The sequence below is a fragment of the Leptodactylus fuscus genome, chromosome 1 (assembly GCF_031893055.1).
Source record: "Leptodactylus fuscus isolate aLepFus1 chromosome 1, aLepFus1.hap2, whole genome shotgun sequence".
In the NCBI taxonomy this organism is placed as follows: domain Eukaryota; kingdom Metazoa; phylum Chordata; class Amphibia; order Anura; family Leptodactylidae; genus Leptodactylus; species Leptodactylus fuscus.
The window spans coordinates 337,138,523-337,162,973 of NC_134265.1; the positions used below are offsets into that span (position 1 = coordinate 337,138,523).

General features: G+C 43.4%; 1 protein-coding gene across 5 annotated transcripts in view; it reads left to right on the forward strand.

Moving 5' to 3' along the window:
* TBC1D1 (TBC1 domain family member 1) overlaps window positions 1–24,451 on the forward strand; it is a 171,224-nt gene that overhangs the window by 67,348 nt on the left and 79,425 nt on the right. For all 5 annotated transcript variants that reach the window (XM_075261323.1, XM_075261330.1, XM_075261333.1 and 2 more), the window contains 7 exons: window positions 52–141; window positions 1,428–1,532; window positions 4,930–5,062; window positions 7,040–7,131; window positions 10,327–10,437; window positions 18,294–18,419; window positions 21,672–21,758. In XM_075261323.1, coding sequence (XP_075117424.1) covers window positions 52–141; window positions 1,428–1,532; window positions 4,930–5,062; window positions 7,040–7,131; window positions 10,327–10,437; window positions 18,294–18,419; window positions 21,672–21,758 — 744 coding nt within the window. The remainder of the gene's footprint in view (window positions 1–51; window positions 142–1,427; window positions 1,533–4,929; window positions 5,063–7,039; window positions 7,132–10,326; window positions 10,438–18,293; window positions 18,420–21,671; window positions 21,759–24,451) is intronic.

Here is a 24,451-nt window from a genome sequence, read left to right on the forward strand (position 1 = left end):
CATATTTAGTAGCCATTTTGATGTGGGCATGAACTTTTATTTTTTTTGCAGATTGGTCAGTCGGAGGTTTATCTCATCAGCCCTGATACAAAGAAAATTGTTATAGAAAAGAGCTTTAAAGAAATTTCCTTTTGTTCTCAGGTGAGTCCTTTACTACTAATAAGAATATAGAAGAGTTTAGAGATGTCTGGGGAATCTTAAATGTTTCTGCTCTATACAAATATTTGGTCACCATTGTGATTATGTAGGTGATAGGACACCAGTTATGTGTATAGTGGCCAGTGACCTCCATATTCCCTCAATGTCATTGGTGGATGCAGGGCAAACTACTACAAATGACTACTTTGTGCATAAATTGATTTTGCAGCAGCTGAATAACAGAATGTCAGGAATGTTCCTTATAAAAATCTTTTCACAAGTATTGCATGTGAATATAAGAAACTTTCTCATATATCTTATTAAGGAGATCTGTTTCCTTCACCACTTATTGAGCTGTCTTCCTCTTCCTTATGTTCAATCTGACTGCATGTCTACATTATAGCCAGCCCCATATTCAGCCTCGCACACAGAGCTCTATGGAGAAGGGAGGGGTGGCGTGGGAATTTTCTGATGGCTCGTTAATTGATTTATTGCATCTTCAAGTATAAGGCTAAGCCCCCACGGGCCGTAATCGCAGCGCTAAAGCGCTGCGTGATAGCATTGCGGTTCTTTCCGCAGCGCTTTGGAGAGAGAGTTCAGAGTTTTCCTCTGCGGACTTTCTCTTAACATTATATCTACAGGAAAGCCGCCAGTGTTCCGTGGATATAATTGACATGCTGCAATTTGCAAAGCTGCAACGGCTTTGCAAATCGCAGCATGTCTGCACTACGTTTTTTTTCGCAAAGTGGGCATTGGATTTGCATGAATCCCATCCCCTTTGCTTGCACTGTACAACGCCGCGATTTTTTTCCCGCAGCATCTTGCGCAAATCTTGAGCGGACATTAGCATCGGACACTAGCTGTGTCCGTTACATTTTGCATTGATTTAATGGGACATTGGGTGTGTTCTTTTATACAGTCCCTGTCTGTCCTTAAGTGTCCGTTCACAAAGATGTCCAATTTTTCAAGCGGACAGCAAAAACCTACAAGATTTTGCGCAGCAATTAGCATTGGACACTAGCTGTCGGACACCGACGATAGTGTGAACGCTGCCTTATTCACCTGTATTACTCATTTATACAAAAGTTGTATATACCTGGAAGTACACATTTAAGTTTTCCAAATGGACACTATTGACGATCTTTGTACAGCACTGCGGAATATGATGGCGCTGTATAAGTAAGTAAAATAAGAATAAATGGTTATTTGTTTTATTCACAATATTGAAAACTTCTTAGATTATTTTTTACTTCCTCCTTGAAAGATGCTTTTGTGTTATTTGTTCCTAGGGAATCCAGCACGTCGATCACTTTGGTTTCATATGCAGGGAGCCTTTACACACTGGGGGCTGTCATTTTGTCTGCTATGTTTTTCGGTGCGCGAATGAAGCGCTGGTGAGTATTTCTACTACAAGATAATAGTAAGTGATTCTTTGTTATAGAGATGGATTCATAGATGGATACACTCACTGGCCACTTTATTAGGTACACCTGTCCAACTGCTCGTTAACACTTAATTTCTAATCAGCCAATCACATGGCGGCAACTCAGTGCATTTAGGCATGTAGACATGGTCAAGACAATCTCCTGCAGTTCAAACCGAGCATCAGTATGGGGAAGAAAGGTGATTTGAGTGCCTTTGAACGTGGCATGGTTGTTGGTGCCAGAAGGGCTGGTCTGAGTATTTCAGAAACTGCTGATCTACTGGGATTTTCACGCACAACCATCTCTAGGGTTTACAGAGAATGGTCCGAAAAAGAAAAAACATCCAGTGAGCGGCAGTTCTGTGGGCGGAAATGCGTTGTTGATGCCAGAGGTCAGAGGAGAATGGCCAGACTGGTTCGAGCTGATAGAAAGGCAACAGTGACTCAAATAGCCACCCGTTACAACCAAGGTAGCCAGAAGAGCATCTCTGAACGCACAGTACGTCGAACTTTGAGGCAGATGGGCTACAGCAGCAGAAGACCACACCGGGTGCCACTCCTTTCAGCTAAGAAACTGAGGCTACAATTTGCACAAGCTCATCGAAATTGAACAATTGAAGATTGGAAAAACGTTGCCTGGTCTGATGAGTCTCGCTTTCTGCTGCGACATTCGGATGGTAGGGTCAGAATTTGGCGTCAACAACATGAAAGCATGGATCCATCCTGCCTTGTATCAACGGTTCAGGCTGGTGGTGGTGGTGTCATGGTGTGGGGAATATTTTCTTGGCACTCTTTGGGCCCCTTGGTACCAGTTGAGCATTGTTGCAACGCCAAAGCCTACCTGAGTATTGTTGCTGACCATGTCCATCCCTTTATGACCACAATGTACCCAACATCTGATGGCTACTTTCAGCAGGATAATGCAATGCCATGTCATAAAGCTGGAATCATCTCAGACTGGTTTCTTGAACATGACAATGAGTTCACTGTACTCCAATGGCCTCCACAGTCACCAGATCTCAATCCAATAGAGGAGCATCTTTGGGATGTGGTGGAACGGCAGATTCGCATCATGGATGTGCAGCCGACAAATCTGCGGCAACTGTGTGATGCCATCATGTCAATATGGACCAAAATCTCTGAGGAATGCTTCCAGCACCTTGTTGAATCTATGCCACGAAGAATTGAGGCAGTTCTGAAGGCAAAAGGGGGTCCAACCCGTTACTAGCATGGTGTACCTAATAAAGTGGCCGGTGAGTGTATATCATGCCATAAATAGGCTATAGGCAAGTGTTTCTCTATTAGGCTAAGCTCACACCATAAGGGCTCTGTTATGGTGTTCGGCACTCTGATGGGAAGAACAGTGCTGCACGCCCCAAAAGGAACGTTTAAAGGGGTTGTCCCATCACAAGGATCCTATCTATACTGCTAGTTTATGTGGATTTAAGTTTTTTCCTAAATACATTGCTCTATCAAAACAGCTTTGTTTGGCCGCTATCTTAATTTGTTCACTTCATTGTTTACACTACGTTTCTATGGCCCTTGGGATTATCTGCTCATTTGTCAAGTGATGTAGCTGCCTGCTCTGAGGGGGGAGGGAGGGAGGGGCTGGGAGCAGCTCTGAGCTGTTTGTGTCTGATAAGTAGCGGAGCTTCTCAGATAGGGGAGGTGAGAGCTCCGGGATTTCTGAGCTCTTATCAGTCAGTTTAATTGAAAAGGGCTGAGATAGGGAGTCCGTTACCTCTGTATGTAATGCAAACTGACTCAAATCCAGCTCTGCTACATCAACTTCACACTGTGGTAATTTATTTACAACCAATCCCGTGCAAGTGAAACCCCATCCACCAATGTGCCGAGAAAAGCAGGAAGTGAAGAGAGCACAACAGCCTGCAGGTTAGTGAACAAGCGTCATGGGAATACCCCTTTAAGAGGATTGTGAATACCACCATTCCAGTGTATGCTCACCATAAGCTGACTATATCTATAGGACTACCCCACCAGTCTGATGACTTTGGGATAGGTGATCAATATTTTAAGCCCAGAAAGCCTTTTTAAGCCCATTTGTTATCTTTGCTATACTAGTTGGGTTCCTGTTGGTAACTCTTGCTTTCTTGGAGACCTGTTTGCAGGTCATTTCAGTGTCAGGACATGACGGGTTACATGACATCAACTCAAGAGTTTTCTGGAAATTGTATTCCCATATTTTATATCCACAACTAGCATCATTGTGTAACGTTACCTAATGTCCGGATTCACGTTGCTGTAAAAACGTGTTCCTTATGCAAGGGTTAGTCCTTCTAAGGAAACGTTCTGTTCCCGAAAGTGATGGGAAAGATAGAACATCTGCCCAACCTCTCATCTCATACCAATAGCCTTGAAACTTGTTTTTATCCTGTCCGAGGACGTAGAGGGTAAAGACTCAATTAAAGTCCTATTGATTGACGAGACACAAAGCCTGGCTTGACATTACACTACAGTATAACTCCTTTAATAAGGATCTGCACCTGTGACCAGCGGTTAGACGGGTGATTTCTCCAGGACAGCAATGCACATGGCAGGTATAAGTAGTGCTTGTATGGCCTCCAAATCTTTAAGTTCGGGTGTATTCAGACATTGCTTTTGAAGTGTTTTTGCAAACTTCATCTAAAAAGGAATGTTATTTTGCCGTGGTTTTATGATTAGTTTCTTGAACCAGTAAAGTGGTGAATGTTCACAAACAATGTGGAAGGGCCAGTGGTGTACATAGAGGAGCTACATGGCAAAAATAATGCCCTTCCAAGAAAGTTGGGCTTATTTGATTTTTTTTTTTTTTTTTTTTTTTTAATTTTGAATTCTTGCAATGACCCTTTTTCCCAACTTCTGGTTTGGGTAGGCTTTCTGCACGCTGGTAGATACGGTTTGGAAAATCTGGATCGTATATTTCCAACATTTTTCGGACTGTAGTTCAGAGCCTGGGACTCTATGTACCATTGTGATCTATAAGAGTCTGCTCCGCAGCTGCTTATTGTAGTGGACACTGGAGCACTGCGACGGCAGGGATCTGTGATCTAAGTTTCTAGGAGTCAATGTCTCTTCATGGCTCCACGGTCGTATACTGTATACAGTACAGCAGGGACTTGTAGCAACAAAGATCAGAAGGATATAAAGAGTCCCAGTCCCATATACAGTCCTGGAAATTTGGCAGATTTTTAAGATGTGACTAGTTATTCTGCAGAGGGGAGTCCTGCATGCCTTTATGGGCCATATAGCAGCTGTATGGTTGGTTTCTATTGTATATAAACTTAAATGTCGAGTCTGGATTTGCTTAGTGTGTCTTCTGGCTACCTTGATTTATTGTTCCTTTGATTTACGTCCTCCTTTTGTTGCAGGTGGACGAGATCATGCTGACCTTGAAGCAGGCGTTTAGTGTAGCTGCTGTGCAGCAGAATACGAAGCCTCATATGTTCCAGTGTGATGGGTGTCCAATGCAGAGCATGCACAAACTCTGCGAGAAAATAGAAGGTAAGTTAAGAGTTTGGTAATGGTGGAAACTTTGGGGTTTCAGTGGTGGTTGGCTGACGCTTTTCTTCTTTACCTTGGTCAATGTGGGGCTGGTAAAATAGGCAACAGTTCTTGTATGCGGAGTTCCTTCCACCCCTTCTTCATGTTTCTTAGGTATCTAGCTGGCTTTTCTTTATAGCGTCGTTCTCGCTCAGTTTAAAAAAAGAAATTGGGAATCTGTTTTCTAAGAAATGGCTTCAAACCTCCTGCATAAACTTAGAGATTGACTGACTGATTTTGATCACCTATAGGCTATCAGTATTGTTAATCTGTAGAGATTCATCTCCCAGCACCCTGCGGATCAGCTGACTAAAGGGGCCCTAGTGCTCACCTGCACTGTATACCAGACATGGCTCTGCATACCCGTAGTGGCTGTGCCAGGTACAACAGCTGCAAATGGATGGGACTCCGCTGCAATACCAGGCACAGAACTACACAATGTATGGAGCTGTGTCCTTTATGGCAGTGGTCCCTAACCTTTGTTTCTTTGAAAGCCATATTCAGTGTTGAGCCTTCTGTCGTCCAATAAATCACAGCTGATGGAGGGGCATATGATGGGAGCCATGTATTGAGATGCAAACTGTATTTGATTCATCCAAGAGCTGCTCGTGTGTAGATGAAAGCTGTCAGACACTCAGATTAGTGGGGCTGACATTTATCGGATTGAATGAGCCACAGCCCTTGGAAGGAAAAAGTCAGTAAAATGAAGCCCATAGTAGTCACCCGTTAGTCGCTGTGAGTGGCATGCAGTGAAGAGTCTGCAGCACTTGACTCCAATCATCAGATGGGTGGCGGTAGCGATCTTATGTCCATGACTTATGCTATAAGTATAGACCATCAATCTAGAAATCCTAGAATACCATTTATATCGAAATGGACTCATAATCTGCAAATTATCGTATATACTTGAGTGTAAGCGAATTTTTCAGCACCGTTTTTGTGCTGAAAAAGCCCCTCTCGGCTTATACTCGAGTCAGCAAAAAAAAAAAAAAAAAAAAAAAATTGTCTATGACCAGCCGCAATATCAATGTATAGAATCTCCCATAGAATAGTGAAGAAAAAAAAAAAAAAAAAAAAAAAGCTTTAAAATAATAAAAAAAAAATTAAAAGTTGTAAATCCCTCCTTTCCCTAGAATACATACAAAAGTAGAAAATGACTGTGACACACATTATACACATTAGGTATCCCTGTGTCTGACAGTGCCCGGTCTACTGAATATAGGGGATCTGCAGTGCTCCTGTTCCATTGGGAAGGGGTTAATAGGAGCACTGCAGATCCCCTATACTCAGCCAGACTGAATTCCAAGTGGGGGGAAGAAAAAAACTGTCCTCAAGCTCAGGGAAGGGGCAGACAGACAACCAAAACACCCCCTCCCCTTCCCCAGCATCTACTGCACCCACAAACTCCGACCATTTTAATTTTTGAAATTTTCCAGTAGCTGCTGCATTTCCCCCCCTCGGCTTATACTCGAGTCAATAAGTTTTACCAGTTTTTTGTGGTAAAATTAGGGGCCTCGGCTTATATTCGGATCGGCTTATACTCGAGTATATACGGTAAGTAAGAAATATTATTTAAATAATTTATATGGGAAATGCAAAAATTCTTCATGCAGTTTTCAGAGCAGGTATGGTATTTATAATCCAATACCATCTTGCTGTCAGGATAGTCCTCAAACATTCACAGTAATACAGAATTCTTTCAGTTTTATGAAAATCATGCAGGGTATGTTTCCATAGTATAAGATCTGACGTGATATATGATATATGTTTTTTATCCCATGCATACATCAGTTGTCTTGGATCTGTTCCGCCATGGTGGTTCTTGATATATTGCACCTGATAGGGATTACTTTCTGCCATCAGTCAGCTGCGGTATTTGTAGAATGTAGTCGGACACTGTGGGATCACATGAGTATAACATTTGGCTTCTCTCTGCAGGTCTTCCCCCATCAAAGACTAAACTTGAATTACAAAAACATATCACCACATTAAACAATGAAGAGCAGGCCTCTGTGTTTGAGGAAGTACAGGTAAGCCTATGGGTGCGGACTATATAACCACACTGACACGATTTTATGTCTTACATATATTAAAAGCATTATCTGGGGAATAGTACAGCTTAAAGGTGTTCTCCAGGAAGGACAGAGAAGGTAAAAAAAAAAAATAACCCCAAAACTGTGATCCAGTGCCCCTGAGCAGTCTCAGCAGAACCCAGAGGGTTGTTCTGGCGGAAGTCATTGCTGCACGTAATGGCGGAGGCTAATCCGCGGCCAAAGGATAAGAACCTATGACACCCCGGTTCCTTTTCTTTGCTTCAGCAGTCTTGTGTGGTGAGGACTTCCACTGGTACAAGCCCTGCGGCACTTCTAGACTGGACTGCAGTGGGAGACAATGGAACACAGCGGACAGCCGTGTGTGTGTGTGTGTGTGTGTGTGTACCTTCTCTGCCTCTTTGCAGAAACCTGTAATTCCTGGACAACCCCGTTAAACATTACATTCTCTTCACTGGTTAAGATTTATTACTAATAAACACCCAACAAATCCCCATTCACCATCTTGATAGAGAGCAGGTGGGGACGACAATATTCTTGTTTCGCTGTTTCCCTTGCTCATGCTGCTTTTTTTTTTTTTTTTTTTTTTTTTCCTATTGATGCCACCAACTACTCTCTACTCTGACTGCAGGCTCATTGAATTGAGTGGAGTTGGTCATGTCATAGAGAGTCAAAGTGTCAACAGGGAGGGGTCAGGAACAAGATGCTGTCCTCACCAGTTGCCCTCTGTAAAAAATAATAAACCAGAGACAGGGGTGTATATTAATAATAAAGCTTAGCAGTGTATTCCATGCACTGGTTAAAGGGGCTCTATCTGCAAAAGGCTATTCAGGCACCGCTAAAGTTATATTAAACTACCCCCCCCCCCCTCTTCCAGCGATGACTTTGGGTCCCGTCTTCCTCCGGCGCTCGCGAACTGCCATTGATCAAAAATGGTGTGGGTGCATGCCCAGTAGCATGCTGATGCTACTATTACTACTGCGCATGCACCCGCGTCATTTTTTATCAATGGCAGTTCGCGAGCGCTGGAGGAAGACGGGACCCGAAGACCTCGCTGAAAGAGGAGGCGTGGCTGAAGATGCCGTCGGACCCTGAATGCCCGCCCACCGTGCACGATAGATAAGATTAACATATTCTTTTTTAGGGTTATATTTTAAAACGGGGGTGGGGTAGTTTAATATAACTTTAGCGGTGCATAGCCTTCACGCTATTCACGCGTGTGTGTGTGTGTGTGTGTGTGTGTGTGTGGGGGGGGGGGGGGGGGTTGTCTATCAGCATAATTTTGCTGATAGAGCCCCTTTAAGTTTATTACTCTCTGAGCATCCCCTTTAATGATGGGGACCCTGACCTATAAATTTTAAGGCTGCACTTAATTCAGCCTATGAGGGTTGTGAAGTAATCTTACATTAACTTAGTGAGCACATGAAGTGAAGCATAAAGTGTATTCCCTGTATATGTAATCTGAAGACGGCAAGGATCGTTCTGCATCAGTACAGAGGTCCTTCAGGAAGTTCTGCATCTGCTGAGCTTATAACTAGTAATGGACCTATGGACTTTGTACAGATGATCTCATGCTTTCACTTCTCGAGTCTAAGTGGGAACCTTGGGCTGTGCAGCTGGCTGATCTGTGACCGTAAACCTTGGTGAGACCATGATCTCTCTGGTAGCGGGATGGTATTTTTCATGTAGAAAGTTCTTGCCTTGTTATAACCTTTGCATAACGTGTAATTATGACAAATACTTGATCTTCTAAAGGTAACTTAAAGGGTACCTCCGATTCTCAAATTACTTTTCATAAGTGAATAGTGCAAGTGAATATAAGAAACTTTGTAATAATCTTATTAAAATAATCTGTTTCCTTCTCTACTTATTAGGCTGTTTTCCTCCTTCCATTCATGCAGGCTGTTATCTGTCATAGCTTTACACACAGAAGTCAATGCAAAGGCTTACCTTGAAAGATAATGACGTGTCAAGTGCTCTGTTTGTGTAGCAGAGCTTAGCAGTTATTTGTGTCGTCTTCAGCATTCTCCCCCTCTCCCCTCTTCCCATTCCATAGACTTCTATATAAGTGACGACTCAGGGGAGATAACTAATTAGAGGAGAAGGAAACTTATTTCCTTATTATATAGTATAGAAGAATATAAGTGAAGGTACACATTAGACTTGTATACTGTATAGTACTAGCAGGCCTATATTTATATTGAGTCTTTTATTTAATGTTGTCACCTTGGGTGTAGGCTAGGAATGAATCAAATACTGTGTCTTCTATGTAGGCTGTCATGGAAAATGAAGAAAACTCTGTAATGCCACCTACCCTGTAAGTCTATACCTTACTTTGTATAGACCTTGCTACATGACATACGGAATAAGCACCCATATATTCTATGTAGTAAAAACAGGAGTTTTTGCATCAATCTGGTACAGTGTAAGACTTGTACGTCTCATGATGCCCGGTTCATCAACTGGCATACAAAGTATAACAAATCTGCCCCAGTTTTCTATGGGATAATGGCTTGTTGTGTTGCACGTTGGTGCAGTGCCATCTAGTGGACAGTATGGCTAGAATTGCATCTGATTTATTTTGTCCATTTCTATAGTCATAAACTTGACACAGCGTTTTTTTACATAACTGGTTTTATATAACTGGTTACGTAATGCATATAGACAAAACCATTACCAGAAAAAAAGGGGACATGGTGTACTCTAATATATAGCTTTAGGGAGAACATTAATGACACTAACACTAAGAAGACCCCAAGTCCCCCAAGGTGGGACTATTAAAGGATTATCTTATCTTATCTTACTTACAATGTACAGAGAATACTGATAAAGCAGCGACCACATGAGAGATATATATCACAATACTGATTCATCTGCATAAATAAAGATATTTGGGGGCTCCTTTTGAGGACCCCCTGAACGGAAACCAAATCCACACAAAAAAGCAGTTCCCTTAGGAAACCCGCAGACCCCACCGACTTTAGCAGATCTTAGAAAACCGATAACCCCTTTATCTGTCAGTATGTGTTTCTTCTACCGGTATAAGACCTGTAACTGATGGAGGACTCCAGTTTTGGTGAAGTTCCCAAGTCTTGCACATATGTACAGAAATATGATATGGACGATATAATATTGTTGTAATATTTTTAATGTGAGTAGTTTATTTTCTTTTAGAAAATCCGCCCACGATCTGAACAGAGAGAGAACGAACTCATTATCTCCCGGCTGAGATGTCTCTACGAAGAGAAGCAGCGAGATCATGTCCACTATGTGGAACCAAAGCAGGTGAAGTGTTTGTGTTACGATGTAGAACAGTGCTTTGTGTCTACTACACTTCGGCATCCTGTGTTATATCTATTATTAAAGCTTAAAACATGTCCCGGCATCCATACCAACTAGGATACTGAGGGTTTTGTTTGTTTTTTTTGTTTGTTTGTTTTTTTTGTTATAAATCTCCAGTCATACTGGTGCATTCATATCCTATTAATATTATAAATGTGAAAGTTTGTGGGTTTGTGTGTTTGGATGTTTACATGTTCGGATGTTTGTTCCTCAATCACGGAAAAACCGCTCCACCGATTTGGCTGAAATTTTCCACAAACATAGTTAATACACCCGATTAAACAATAGGCTACTTTTCGTCACAATAGCGCACATACATTTGTGCCAGGACCCCCACAAAACCCAAACTCACACCACCATCTCTGCAATCTCACACACTTTGGACCATAGCAAGCCACAAAATTCATATTACCCTCTGCAGCCTCGCCCCTAACCCCACACAATCTCATATACATATACTTTACCACTTTGCCCCGCACCTTAACGATACTCCAGGAGGTTCTCTTTAACGCTCCGGAGCAGCCATATTTGCCGACTCCCACCGCTCTGACAATCCGCGACACCGCCCACCCATGTCAATACCCCTAGGCGGTCTAATAAATGCAAAAAAAAAAGTTTAAAAAAAGTAAAAAAAATATAAAAAAATAAATAAAAAGGATTAAAAATTCAAATCACCCCCCTTTCCCTAGAACACATATAAAAGTACTTAAAAACTGTGAAATACATACATGTTAGGTATCCCCACGTCCGAAATCGCCCGCTCTACAAAGCTATACAAATATTTTTCCTGTTCGGTAAACGCTGTAGCGGCAAAAATGGTCAAAAGTGCCAAACCGCTGTTTTTTTCACAGTTTTGATTCTGATAAAAATTTGAATAAAAAGTGATCAAAGCAATAACATTTCCCGAAAATGGTAGAACTACAAAGTACACCCGGTCACGCAAAAAAAGACGCCCTATACATCCCCGTACACGCACGTATAAAAAAGTTACGGCTGTCGGAATATGGCGACTTTTCAAAAAAAATTTTTTAAACACAGTTTTGGATTTTTTCTAAGGGGTCAAAATGTAAATAAAACCATATAAATTTGGTATCCCCAGAATCGTAAGGAAACACAGAATACATGGGACAGGTCATTTTGGTTGCACAGTGAACACCGTAAAACCAAAGCCCGTAAGAAAGTCGCAGAAATGCATTTTTTCTTAAAATCCACCCCATTCTGAATTTTTTTCCCTGCTTCCCAGTACATTATATAGAATAAATAATGGAGGCATCATGAAGAAAAATTTGTCCCGCAAAAATTAATACCTCATATGGCTCTGGAAGCGGAGAAATAAAAAAGTTATGGGGTTTAGAGGGAGGGGAGTCAAAAACGAAAATCAAAAAATTCCATCGGCGGGATCTTCAAATACTTCTGTCCCAAAGTCACTATGTAAAGTTTCTCACAACACCGTATATATAGCAGCTCAAATACAAATTAACTTCAACACAAAAGTCTCACGTATTCTCTGAATTACAGCAAAAACAAGATACAAACTTACATTTCATATCCCATACCTTATACACAGTACGAAAACCTTACCCATGCCTGTATATACCCACTTCTACAATCACCGCAGACGAAGTCGCGGGTACCAGCTAGTATATTTATATGAATAAGACTATTCACATGACAAATTCTTAGATGATCCATTTTAATGCCTAGTGTGTAAGGAGAGTTCAGACAAAAGACACAAAACACCATATAGAGGTTTTTTTTTTTTTTTTTTTTTTCTTTATTGATTAGCAATAAGCAACATTGTAATAAAGTTATTACTGGATGTTAAAATGGGTCACTGACTCCGAGGTCAGGCTGGTGGAGAGAGCAGAGCTCGCTGCAATCAGATCACCATGTCCTGAGATGAAAGCCACCTTACCCAAAGATTCAGAGGAAGGTGAAACAAACTCCCCGGAGTGTTATTCTTCAGGGGGATCAAAAAATTCCTTCATGACCCCAGATGTGGTGATCGGATAGCTCCCTGGATCCCACCTGTCCAGCTGCATATTTCTGTGTATATTGTTGACTTTTTTTCTGGAAAAGAAGGAGCATGCAGTCTAGTACCCTACACCTCATGCACCGCGGAGCATGCAGCGTAGCAGCTTGGCACCCTACACCTCGTACCCCACGGAGCGTGCAGCCTGGCGCCCTACACCTCATGCCCCGCGGAGCGTGCAGCCTGGCGCCCTATACCTCGTGCCCCGCGGAGCGTGCAGCCTGGCGCCCTATACCTCGTGCCCCGCGGAGCGTGCAGCCTGGCGCCCTACACCTCGTGCCCCACGGAGCGTGCAGCCTGGCGCCCTACACCTCGTGCCCCACGGAGCGTGCAGCCTGGCGCCCTACACCTCATGCCCCGCGGAGCGTGCAGCCTGGCGCCCTATACCTCGTGCCCCGCGGAGCGTGCAGCCTGGCGCCCTATACCTCGTGCCCCACGGAGCGTGCAGCCTGGCGCCCTACACCTCGTGCCCCACGGAGCGTGCAGCCTGGCGCCCTACACCTCGTGCCCCACGGAGCGTACAGTCTAATGCAATAGATACATACATACTATTAGTGTATGTTCACAAAGTGAAAATTTCACATGAAGTTTGGGGCATATTCTGCACCAAAATCCATGTGAAAATTGTGAAGAAGCCTGGGCAACTAGCAGTACCATACAGGCCCAAAGCCTGTAGTAGCTGTAACAGGCTATTACTACTACCACAGGCTTTGGGCCTCTATAGTAATATCCCAGACCACGTGACATCTGGGATATTACCATATAGGCCCAAAGCCTTCCAGGATTAACATCGGATCCTGGAAAGGTAAGTAACACTGTTTATTATGTTCCCTCACCTCCCCTGGGCTCCGATTTATTATACTCGGAGTATAATAATAGCAGTAGTGGGATCGCGGCCTTGGCCCGGGCCTATTCACTACTACCCTCCCCGGCCTATAGTACAAGGGGAAGTGGGGGCAGCAGTGAACAGGTCCGGGGAGGTTGGTAAATAGGCCGCTACCTGCTGGGGATTCTCCAGCAGGTAGCATCCTATTATAAAACCAAAATAAAAAAAGTTATTTTACTTACCGACCTCACTGCTGCTCCCGCTGCCTCCTCTTCACCCGGCAGTAAGATGTCTGTGTCTCAGCGTAGGCGGTAAGATGACGCCACCTGTGCTGAGACACAGACTTCTGAACCAGCGCAGGAGAGCAGCTCTTCTGCGTTTAGTTTAGCGAAAAGTTTAAAAAAAATCGCCCGTGCTGTGATCGGTTGCTTTGCTGTCTAAGACAGTTTTGCGCATAATCATTTTAATACATCTGCCCCTATATGTATAATAGTCAATAAATCGTATAGAAAGCTACGTATATATGGCCGACTGATCAAACCAGCTAAAGAAAAACTGTCTATAGCAACCAATCACAACGCAACTTTCAATTTACAGACACAGGATCCAAAATGAAAGCTGAGCTGTGACTGATTGCTATGGGCAACAAAGACAGGTCTTCTTTGTGTGGCAAGTCCTGCAACCAGAAATATTTGTGCGACTTTTCTGAAACCTTCTGGACCATAGAAATGTTTGTCCTCCAAATACAGGAGGGGTTTCCATGGCCAGAGCTGTTGGTTCCTTGTCTGCCATGCCCGGGTCGGGTGACAAAATTACTCCAAATTCATGCAACAAAAATTTCCATGTATCTCTAGGGAGTCTCACTGCGACACTGTGCAAATGCGATACGATATTTATAGACAATCTAAACCTATATTTTGGTCATGATTCAGAAATGTAAATCCATTTGTGCCGCGGTTTGTAGTTGCAGCATGTGGATGAGATTTGTTAAATCTTATCCACTATGATGCCACTATAGATCTCAGCGGGGCAGGTTGCATCGGCTAACCTGCTGTAAATTTCGCCCCTCCTTTGTCAATAAGTGCTATATAGCCAGACCAGACCCCAAAACTGTCCCATCACTAGTACACATACAGTGGGGCAAAAAAGTATTTAGTCAGTCACCAATAGTGCAAGTTCCACCACTTAAAAAGATGAGAGGCGTCTGTAATTTACTTCATAGGTAGACCTCAACTATGAGAGACAAAATGAGAAAACAAATCCAGAAAATCACATTGTCTGATTTTGTAAGAATTTATTTGCAAATTATGGTGGAAAATAAGTATTTGGTCAGTAACAAAATTTCATCTCAATACTTTGTTATATATCCTTTGTTGGCAATGACAGAGGTCAAACGTTTTCTGTAAGTCTTCACAAGGTTGGCACACACTGTTGTTGGTATGTTGGCCCATTCCTCCATGCTGATCTCCTCTAGAGCAGTGATGTTTTGGGGCTGTCGCTTGGCAACACGGACTTTCAACTCCCTCCAAAGGTTTTCTATAGGGTTGAGATCTGGAGACTGGCTAGGCCACTCCAGGACCTTGAAATGCTTCTTACAAAGCCACTCCTTCGTTGCCCTGGTGGTGTGCTTTGGATCATTGTCATGTTGAAAGACCCAGCCACAGTTCATCTTCAATGCCCTTGCTGATGGAAGGAGGTTTGCACTCAAAATCTCACGATACATGGCCCCATTCATTCTTTCATGTACCCGGATCAGTTGTCCTGGCCCCTTTGCAGAGAAACAGCCCCAAAGCATGATGTTTCCACCCCCATGCTTTACAGTAGGTATGGTGTTTGATGGATGCAACTCAGTATTCTTTTTCCTCCAAACACGAAAAGTTGTGTTTCTACCAAACAGTTCCAGTTTGGTTTCATCAGACCATAGGACATTCTCCCAATACTCTTCTGGATCATCCAAATGCTCTCTAGCAAACTTCAGACGGGCCCGGACATGTACTGGCTTAAGCAGTGGGACACGTCTGGCACTGCAGGATCTGAGTCCCTGGCGGCGTAGTGTGTTACTGATGGTAGGCTTTGTTACATTGGTCCCAGCTCTCTGCAGTTCATTCACTAGGTCCCCCCGCGTGGTTCTGGGATTTTTGCTCACCGTTCTTGTGATCATTTTGACCCCACGGGGTGAGATTTTGCGTGGAGCCCCAGATCGAGGGAGATTATCAGTGGTCTTGTATGTCTTCCATTTTCTAATTATTGCTCCCACAGTTGATTTCTTCAATCCAAGCTGGTTGCCTATTGCAGATTAAGTCTTCCCAGCCTGGTGCAGGGCTACAATTTTGTTTCTGGTGTCCTTTGACAGCTCTTTGGTCTTCACCATAGTGGAGTTTGGAGTCTGACTGTTTGAGGGTGTGCACAGGTGTTTTTTTATACTGATAACAAGTTTAAACAGGTGCCATTACTACAGGTAATGAGTGGAGGAAAGAGGAGACTCTTAAAGAAGAAGTTACAGGTCTGTGAGAGCCAGAAATCTTGATTGTTTGTAGGTGACCAAATACTTATTTTCCACCATAATTTGAAAAAAAATTCTTACAAAATCAGACAATGTGATTTTTCTGGATTTGTTTCCTCATTTTGTCTCTCATAGTTGAGGTCTATCTATGATGTAAATTACAGACGCCTCTCATCTTTTTAAGTGGTGGAACTTGCACTATTGGTGACTGACTAAATACTTTTTTGCCCCGCTGTACAACAAAAAGTATAGCAAAACTAGCCTCTGCCTGCGACTTTGTCTGCGGGTTGTTGGTGTCGATGATTTTCCCCCACCCCACCCCACCCCCCACCCTACTCAGCTCCCAGCACTTGTGGAGAGCTCTGTGACTTCTGGCTCCTTCATAGCTCTCGTTGTTTGCGACAAATTAGATTTTCTTTTACCAGCCATGTTTAAAATTGGCAAACTGCCAATGTGGATTAAAGGTGTTTGCCCATGTCATTTTGTCAGCACTGGACCAGATCAGATAATATGCAAATGTGTATACACAATGTGAGTTAGCGTGTGTTTACTCAGAGTGATAACAGATCTGGCTTTCTCACAAGCTGAGATAAGAGCTGTGTAATATAGTATGTGAACTTACATTCATAACAGTCATGAAACCATGTCATTTACCGGAATAAAAAGCCTAGATTGTAACCTCGATTAAAATATATCTGTCCTGAATTTCATTCCAAGCCTTTCAGCCATTTTTGTGAGATTGACACACACACATCCAAACATACAAACGTTTACATTTTATAATATTATTAATATAATATTATTTATTATTTAGGCTTCATATCTCTCAAATATACAGACATATCCTATATCCACATCTATCCATGTACACAGATACACACTTACCCTGTATCCACATGCATCCATCTGCACAGAGATACCCTATGTCCATGTACACAGATACACAGTTGTAAATTTGCAGGTGTATACACCTGTTCTACTGTTTGTATCAGGCACGTAGGCAATATTCTCATGTAGCAGGGATTAATACACACCCTTGTGACATGAGTAGGAAGTAGAGGGGGCTCGGCACAGGGCTAGAAACCTAAATGTTTGTCTTTTACCCGCTCTGAGCTGACGGTAGATGCTAGAATGTGTAATCAGGTGCTGCCTGGTATGCTGTGGATCCAGTAGGTGGCGTTGCTGTTAGTATGAGGTGCCACCTCCTGTATCCAGCTCAAGCCAGGGGGAGTTGCTTTCAGAATGAGCAGAGTGTAACTCCGTGTGCAGGCTCCCTTAAGGCTAGGGTTGCAGACAGACCTGTCAACTCATCTGGGTTTTCATGTCTTCCCATCCGGCTGTCGGCTCATTATTATTCGCTGCACTGTTCTCAGGAGATCCTCTATCACATTAAAGTTTAAGTTTATTCGTAGTTTCCATTAGGTAATTAGGTACCTGTTACTCTACTGACTGAGCCACTGAGGACGTTCGGTTATACCAAGCTGCAATAGTATTGTACTACCCCACCTAATGTATTGGTATACAGAGATGTCTCCATATGCCATGACATTGTATGCTTAAAGGGGCTCTATCAGCAAGATTTTGCTGTATGAGCCCCACATATGTGTGAATAGCCTTTAAAAAGACTAATGTCTAATGTTGTTTTAAACCCCTCCCCCCTCCATAAAAAGATACATGTAAATCATACCTATAGTGCACGCTGGGCGGTCCTGCACGGTCCGACGGCATCTTCTGACACGCCTACCTCTTCATTCTTCTTCTTTCGGTGACGCCCTCCGCTCCTGGCTCTTCCCCAGCTTCATCGTCCTCTTCTTCCAGCGATTCAAATCCGGCGCTGCTCTGGCGTTGGCCTACCTCCTTGGAAAGCAAGAGCACCAGGCACATTCAGATCCAACAAGCCCCATCCTTCTCCCTGCCACTGACACCTGCTGACTTTAATACCATATTGATTTAAGATTTTTAGCACTTGCCTTTTTATTTTTTTCTTTGTGTTTAGTACAGACCTTATTGGAGCTGTGCAAATAAGCAGCCATCTCTCTAGCAGGAACAGGAACCAGGTGCTGTCTTTGGGATTAGTTAGTAAATAGGAAGCTACAAATGACTTTTATCCCAGATCTAATTTCTAACTAAATCAGTGAGAAAATTACTTTAGAACATCAATGGTTTTCTGTATTCCATTGCTTGGAGTAAAAAAAAAAAAAATCTGTTATTTATTCCTATACCCAGGATAGAATAGATAGATTATATAAAAACATTTTGGGAACAAATTGGCAACTGCCTCATTTGTTGTTTTTTTTTTTTTAATTAAATTGTCTATATTCAGTGTGATAAGGGTTGAATGGATCAGTATTGGCTGTGTGGCAATGTAAAACGTTAGCTTACATGAAATAGTCCATTCTCTAGAATATCTGTAAACCCCTTTTATGTTATATTTGCAGGTCTCTCACATTTCTAGCAACCCCTTGAATGAACTGCAGATCAGCGCCCCCCGCTTCAGATTGGAACTGTTTAAGAGCAAAGCAAAAAAATCTTTAACAGAATCTCTAGAAAGTATTTTATCAAGGGTAAGTGTTCTAATCCAAACCATCATAGATAGCTGGACTGCAGTACCACATGCAGACTGTCAGCAAAAGAGGTGCTGTTTCTGGGAAAGGAAAAAACTGCCACGGTATCTCAAGTAACACTAGGTTGACTCTAGCGGACCGCTAAAATTCTATTTACACATGATTGCTGGAGGACCCCATGAACTATAATTGGTCTGTCGGGTGTGCAGAACGTTTTTCCTCTGCCGATTTTGACTGACTTTTTGGGACACTAAACCATCCACAGGTCCTATACATATATACGTGTGTGTGTGTGCGCGCGCGCTACAGATGAGTCTCATCGGACTCTTTTCTGGTGCTCCGAGGGTGCATGCACAATTCTTCAGTGAAGTTGAGGACATCTGTACAATGGCTTCACTGTGCAAATGCCGGAGGTACAAGGAGTGTTCACTGAAGTCGAGGCGTACTCCTCTGGCTTTACTGAAGAACTGCACCGTTGCGAGAGGTAGAGCGGCAGGGTGAGTATAAAGCTTTTTGTATTGTGGGCACGGTTGGTTTTATAAGAGGGAGATTTAGGACATGAAACCCCTGGTCCATAAGGTACAGGGTTCTAAAATGACTTGACAGGTTTGGTTCCTTTTAATGAGAACCTTTTCTGACATTGGCGGTATTGTATACCACTAGAAAGAATACAAGGCTATGGAATTCGGCGCACTCAGCTTTGCCGGTATCTGCCCCTGTACCAGAAAAAAATCGATGTTGTTAGTATTGGCACCGATATTCATCTACTGTCAGAAGGGCAGGCCTTACCGCTCAGGATCATCACGGGGCTGTGAGGAATGACCCACCTCCCTAATAGTGCGCTAAATTCTATAGCCTTATATTATCAGGGGAGGGGGATGAGGGATATTCTTCACAGCCCAGTGAATTTGGTGCGCTGGCCTCTTTCTTGCAGCATATAATACCACAGATGTTAGAAGACTTAAAAGTAGGATTGAGCCGATCTTGACTTTTCAGGATTGATTTTGAAATCCGATTTCCGATCATTTTTCATTAGAACTCAATCCCAATTCTGATCCCAATGCAAGTCAATGGGATTTTTTTACTAATCGGAGATCGGATTTTAAAAACAATCCTATTCACTATACAGCATGGAATCTAACAATTGAAAGCTTTAATTGTTAGAATCCATGCTGTGTAGTGATTTTTTTTAATCACTAAGTAGCCAGAGGATTTTTATTTATTTTTTTTTTAATCCTCTGTCTACTTAGTCCCCCCTGGTGTCCACTTACCTGCAGAGATGGCTGCTCCGGTGCCCGGTGTTCTCGTTCTTCTTCGCCTCGCTGTCTCCTGCCTCCCAGGTTAGGAGAGTGTGGGCGGGTTAGGAGAGTGTGGGCGGGTACTGGGAGGGGAGATGTCACGTCTCCCCGCCCTGTACCTGCCCACACTCTCCTAAGCCACAAGCCCCACCTTCTTCCTAGCTCTTTAACACTAACCTGGGAGGCGGGGGCAGCGAGGCGAAGAAGAACGAGAACACCGGGCACCGGACCAGCCATCTCTGCAGGTAAGTAGCTACTAGAGATGTTAGCTAGTCTCCCATCAGAATGAATGGACGCAGCCGGCACGCAAGGGGTTAAGGCTGTGTGCCGGTTGCTTCCATTCATTCCTATGGAACCGCAGCGGAGCCTTCACACTGAGTATACACTCCGCTCAGAATGAGTGTAGCGTATACTCAGTGTGAAGGCTAACATTGTTAGCTTTTCCCACAATGCTTGGCCAGTAGCAAAGCATTGTGGGAAATAATCACCGATCTCGATCTCGCCTAAAAAGATTGTGTTCGGCATTCTGATCGCGATCGTGAAATTTTCTCGATCGCCAATCGGAATCCGATCTTTTCCGAATACGATCGCTCAACCCTACTTAAAAGGTCCTCTTTAAGGATTGGAAGCTCATAGGCAATAGTGTGAGATCAGTAATTTGGGGGATCATAATTGAATCCTTCCACAACAGAGTCCTTATATCCTGATATACCCGCATTAGCTGTTAGCTTTTGCATTAACTGGTTGCATGTGGAAGGGATCTGCTGCTGCTGCTGCTGCTTGGTTTCTGGTAATACAGCAATATTCGCACATGACACTGATTTCATAGCTGTCTTGGAATCGGTAAGGAAAGATAAACTGTGCAGAAAGCTTGCAGGGATAGTCTTCTGTTTGCTTCTGTCGCCTTGTCTGTGCTAAGTGTTTATACAGAACCTCTGAGCGTTTGGCGGAGATTTCTTCATTGGTTTATACGGACAACACAGATGACCTTTATTTTTCTTCAGAGGAATTGCAAAGAGAGCACGAAAGGAAAATATTAATGCCTGGAAAGTTAGGAGCCAGCAGTGACCTGACCATTGCATACCATAGCATGTCAACTGGAAGCTTCAGCAGTCAATTGTATGTAGTGAATGAAAAGCCAAGTAACTAACCATATTATTTAAGGGGCTTTTCTTTTGGATTAATCCTTTTATGTGTCTTATGCGCACTCATAAGTGGTTAATGGGTTGGCATAAGCCAATAGACGTGACTGTCTGCCCTGTAGTTTGGTGACCTGGAGCCTGGGGCACTTCACTGTAATTTTATGAAATACATATTGATGCGTTTGTAAAAACAAATGATTCTTTAAGGATCCGTTATCCCGGAGTCTTGTACATTACTTCGTCCCAGAATTGCACATTAAGTGTCTATTGTTCTGGCCTATTACACAGATTGGCATCTAATTGTTGGATTCCTGCTTTCTTTGCCAGCTTCTTGTAAAGCATGGCGGTGCGGGCCATTTCTATCGCAGTGGCGTCCTGGCATCTTTTCTGTACAGTTATGCCAAACCGAAAATAAACTTACAGGGATTCTTGCAGTGTTCAAAGTGTCCTCTGCCATCAGAACAATGGCTTTCATTTTGTAATTGGATTCTGACAGTGAAGAGCTCATGTTCTAATAGGAGACATTGATTTATAAGGAACCGAATTCACAATTCACTTATAAAAGGAAAGATTTATGGCTGTGGCTTTATAATATGACTCTGTGCTGTAAATACCATCTTACTCATCTAGACTGAGAGGTCGGAGAAATGAGTTATCCTATAGGACTGGAGAACATTCTTGCAAAAACTCGTGTGTGTTTTTTTTTTTTTTTTTTTTTTGTGTGTGTTTTTCAATATTATTATTATTATTATTATTATTATTATTTATTTATTTTATTATTTAACTTTTTTCCCATTTTTCTTATTTTTCAGGGAATTAAAAATCGATCGCAACAAGACAGCTCTGGGAGCATAGATTATGACAGTTCATTGTGCACTCCATTGGATAGTAGTAGTAAGGTAAATTTTATTATGTCCCTGTATCCGTATGTTTTGTAGGGGTGCTGTACAGGGTATACGATATAGAAATGTGTCTAAGTCTTATACTTTGTTAAAATTTCCAGGACTTATTAACTGATGACCTATCCTTAGGACACGTCATCAATTAAAGATTGTCAGAGGTGTGATACCCGAGCCCCAGCCGATGAACAGTCTCTTCAGTACTCCCCAGCATTGCAGTCTCTTCAGTATTTACCAAGTAGAGCGGTGTACATTTGTATAATGGCTGTGTTTGGTATCGCAGCCTGTTCATTTGAATGGGACTAAGCTTCGATCAGGCTATGTGATGGTTGCATGTGATTTCACTTGGCTCCTTGGGGAGAACCACTGCCACTTCTAATAGCTGATCCTTGAGGTTTTCGGGTGTCAGACCCCAACTGATCTCGCAGTTCTGACTTTGTCCACTAGGCCATATAATATGCTGAGACCTCCTCTTTTCTGTAGGAGATTTCTTTGCAGAAGCTACCACTCTTCCAGCACACTGATGAACCCAGCTATCACATATATGTAGATAAGAAACTGAATCTACGAGACACAACAGATGATTTCACAGCTTATCTACTCCTCTGTCTTTACAATAAACTCTAGTGGCGTAACTAGGAACGACGGGGACCCGTTGCGAACTATTGACATGCCCCTCCCCCCTGACCGATGCTTGCCGAAGACCATTTTTTCATACCCCAGAGTATAATCAAAGACCGAGAGGGGATACCAACATACACTCACCGGCCACTTTATTAGGTACACCATGCTAGTAACGGGTTGGACCCCCTTTTGCCTTCAGAACTGCCTCAATTCTTCGTGGCATAGATACAACAAGGTGCTGGAAGCATTCCTCAGAGATTTTGGTCCATATTGACATGATGGCATCACACAGTTGCCGCAGATTTGTCGGCTGCACATCCATGATGCGAATCTCCCGTTCCACCACATCCCAAAGATGCTCTATTGTATTGAGATCTGGTAACTGTGGAGGCCATTGGAGTACAGTGAACTCATTGTCATGTTCAAGAAACCAGTCTGAGATGATTCCAGCTTTATGACATGGCGCATTATCCTGCTGAAAGTAGCCATCAGATGTTGGGTACATTGTGCTCATAAAGGGATGGACATGGTCAGCAACAATACTCAGGTAGGCTTTGGCGTTGCAACGATGCTCTATTGGTACCAAGGGGCCCAAAGAGTGCCAAGAAATTATTCCCCACACCATGACACCACCACCACCAGCCTGAACCGTTGATACAAGGCAGGATGGATCCATGCTTTCATGTTGTTGACGCCAAATTCTGACCCTACCATCCGAATGTCGCAGCAGAAATCGAGACTCATCAGACCAGGCAACGTTTTTCCAATCTTCAATTGTCCAATTTCGATGAGCTTGTGCAAATTGTAGCCTCAGTTTCCTGTTCTTAGCTGAAAGGAGTGGCACCCGGTGTGGTCTTCTGCTGCTGTAGCCCATCTGCCTCAAAGTTCGACGTACTGTGCGTTCAGAGATGCTCTTCTGGCTACCTTGGTTGTAACGGGTGGCTATTTGAGTCACTGTTGCCTTTCTATCAGCTCGAACCAGTCTGGCCATTCTCCTCTAACCTCTGGCATCAACAACGCATTTCCGCCCACAGAACTGCCGCTCACTGGATGTTTTTTCTTTTTCGGACCATTCTCTGTAAACCCTAGAGATGGTTGTGCGTGAAAATCCCAGTAGATCAGCAGTTTCTGAAATACTCAGACCAGCCCTTCTGGCACCAACAACCATGCCACGTTCAAAGGCACTCAAATCACCTTTCTTCCCCATACTGATGCTCGGTTTGAACTGCAGGAGATTGTCTTGACCATGTCTACATGCCTAAATGCACGGAGTTGCCGCCATGTGATTGGCTGATTAGAAATTAAGTGTTAACGAGCAGTTGGACAGGTGTACCTAATAAAGTGGCCGGTGAGTGTAAAAAAACAATGTTACTTGCCTATCCCCGGCTCCCCTGTAGTCGTCAGTGGTGTCGGCCATCTTCAATGACATTCGGGACGTAACATGACCCGGGACGCAGGCCCCAGTCATATGACATCAGGGAGAGTCTCAGAAGTAGGCCCAAACCTGCCCGGAGAGGTAAGTAAGTGTTTATGTTACCTCCCTGGACCTCCGATCATTATACTCAGGGGTGTGAAAAGACCCCGGAGTATAATAATGTTTGTGGGGCCCATGGCGACACTTACCAATCCCGGCCACTGCCAGGATCGGTAAGTAAATAGGGCCCATTACTGGCAAGTAGAGATGAGCGAACACTGTTCGGATCAGCCGATCCGAACAGCACGCACCCGTAGAAATGAATGGAGGCACCTGTGACGCTGACTTTGCCGGCGGCCGGCCGGCGTCACAGGTGCTTCCATTCATTTCTGTGGGAGCGTGCTGTTCGGATCGGCTGATCCGAACAGTGTTCGCTCATCTCTACTGGCAAAAGTAACTCCAGCTGGTTACAGCCTATTAAGAAAAGAAAAAAACGCAGCCGTAGCGCCTGTCGCCGGGCCCCTAATGTCCCGGGCCCTGTGGCAGCCGCTACCCCGTAGTCAAGCCCCTGATAACCTATGTCCAGGTCACAGAGCCTGCTTAGTAAAATCTGCCATAAAAGTGAATGGATCAGACCATTGGAAACTAGCAGTCA